Here is a 736-nt window from a genome sequence, read left to right as displayed (position 1 = left end):
CTGATAACCCATGAACTCACAGTGACTTTCTCTTTTCAGAAATTGTTCCTAGAGATGTTAACATGAAAGGCAAATTCATTCAGCATTTCACAGGTAAGAGTGAACGACGCGACGTGTGAAACTGTTTGCCCCCTGCCCTCCCCCCCCACTGTAAAAATGTCTACCTTGACCTAAGAATGTGTTATAATTGTTATAATTGTGCTTCGTTATTTACCGCCACTGGAGGCCAACAGTATTAAGTTGAAGGCAGCAAGAGGTTAAGCTGATTATTTCGCCTCGGGACCTATGGGTAGACTTCATTACTGGTGTGAAAATCTGGAGGATTAAATCTTACAGATTAGAACTGAATACACAGTTCTTCTGTTCAGACCAGTGGAGTTCACCCCTGGTCCTGGAACTCTGTCTACGACAGCGTGCTGGTCATCTTCAGTTTGTAGATTTAAATTTTACCACCGATGGTACGCGGGGAAAAATTCATATTTTCACATTTACATTTTCAGTTGAATAAGCTAACAGGGAAGTCCTATGCTGCTATCATCTGATGTTGGTCATCATGGTGGTACTCAGGGAGCTCAATGTTTTCTCAGTTGGTACAAAAGTATAAAAAGTTTGAGAACCACTGATTTAGTGAATTCAAAAGAACAGAACAGACCCGTTTGTCTGAACTGATGACGTGATCATTTTTGTCTAATATGTCTGTTTCTCTTCAGCAGGCCCAGCGCAGTCCTGCGTGGAG

General features: G+C 42.0%; 1 protein-coding gene across 1 annotated transcript in view; it reads left to right on the top strand.

Moving 5' to 3' along the window:
- Nucleotides 1–736, top strand: part of alkal1 (ALK and LTK ligand 1) — an 8,812-nt gene that overhangs the window by 3,992 nt on the left and 4,084 nt on the right. The window contains exon 3 of the mRNA XM_008330605.3: nt 40–115. Coding sequence (XP_008328827.1) covers nt 40–115 — 76 coding nt within the window. The remainder of the gene's footprint in view (nt 1–39; nt 116–736) is intronic.

This window comes from Cynoglossus semilaevis, chromosome 2 (genome assembly GCF_000523025.1).
Source record: "Cynoglossus semilaevis isolate Cse_v1.0 chromosome 2, Cse_v1.0, whole genome shotgun sequence".
NCBI lineage: Eukaryota > Metazoa > Chordata > Actinopteri > Pleuronectiformes > Cynoglossidae > Cynoglossus > Cynoglossus semilaevis.
Note: the sequence above shows the minus strand (reverse complement) of the source record. Positions and strands in the feature narration are given on the sequence as shown.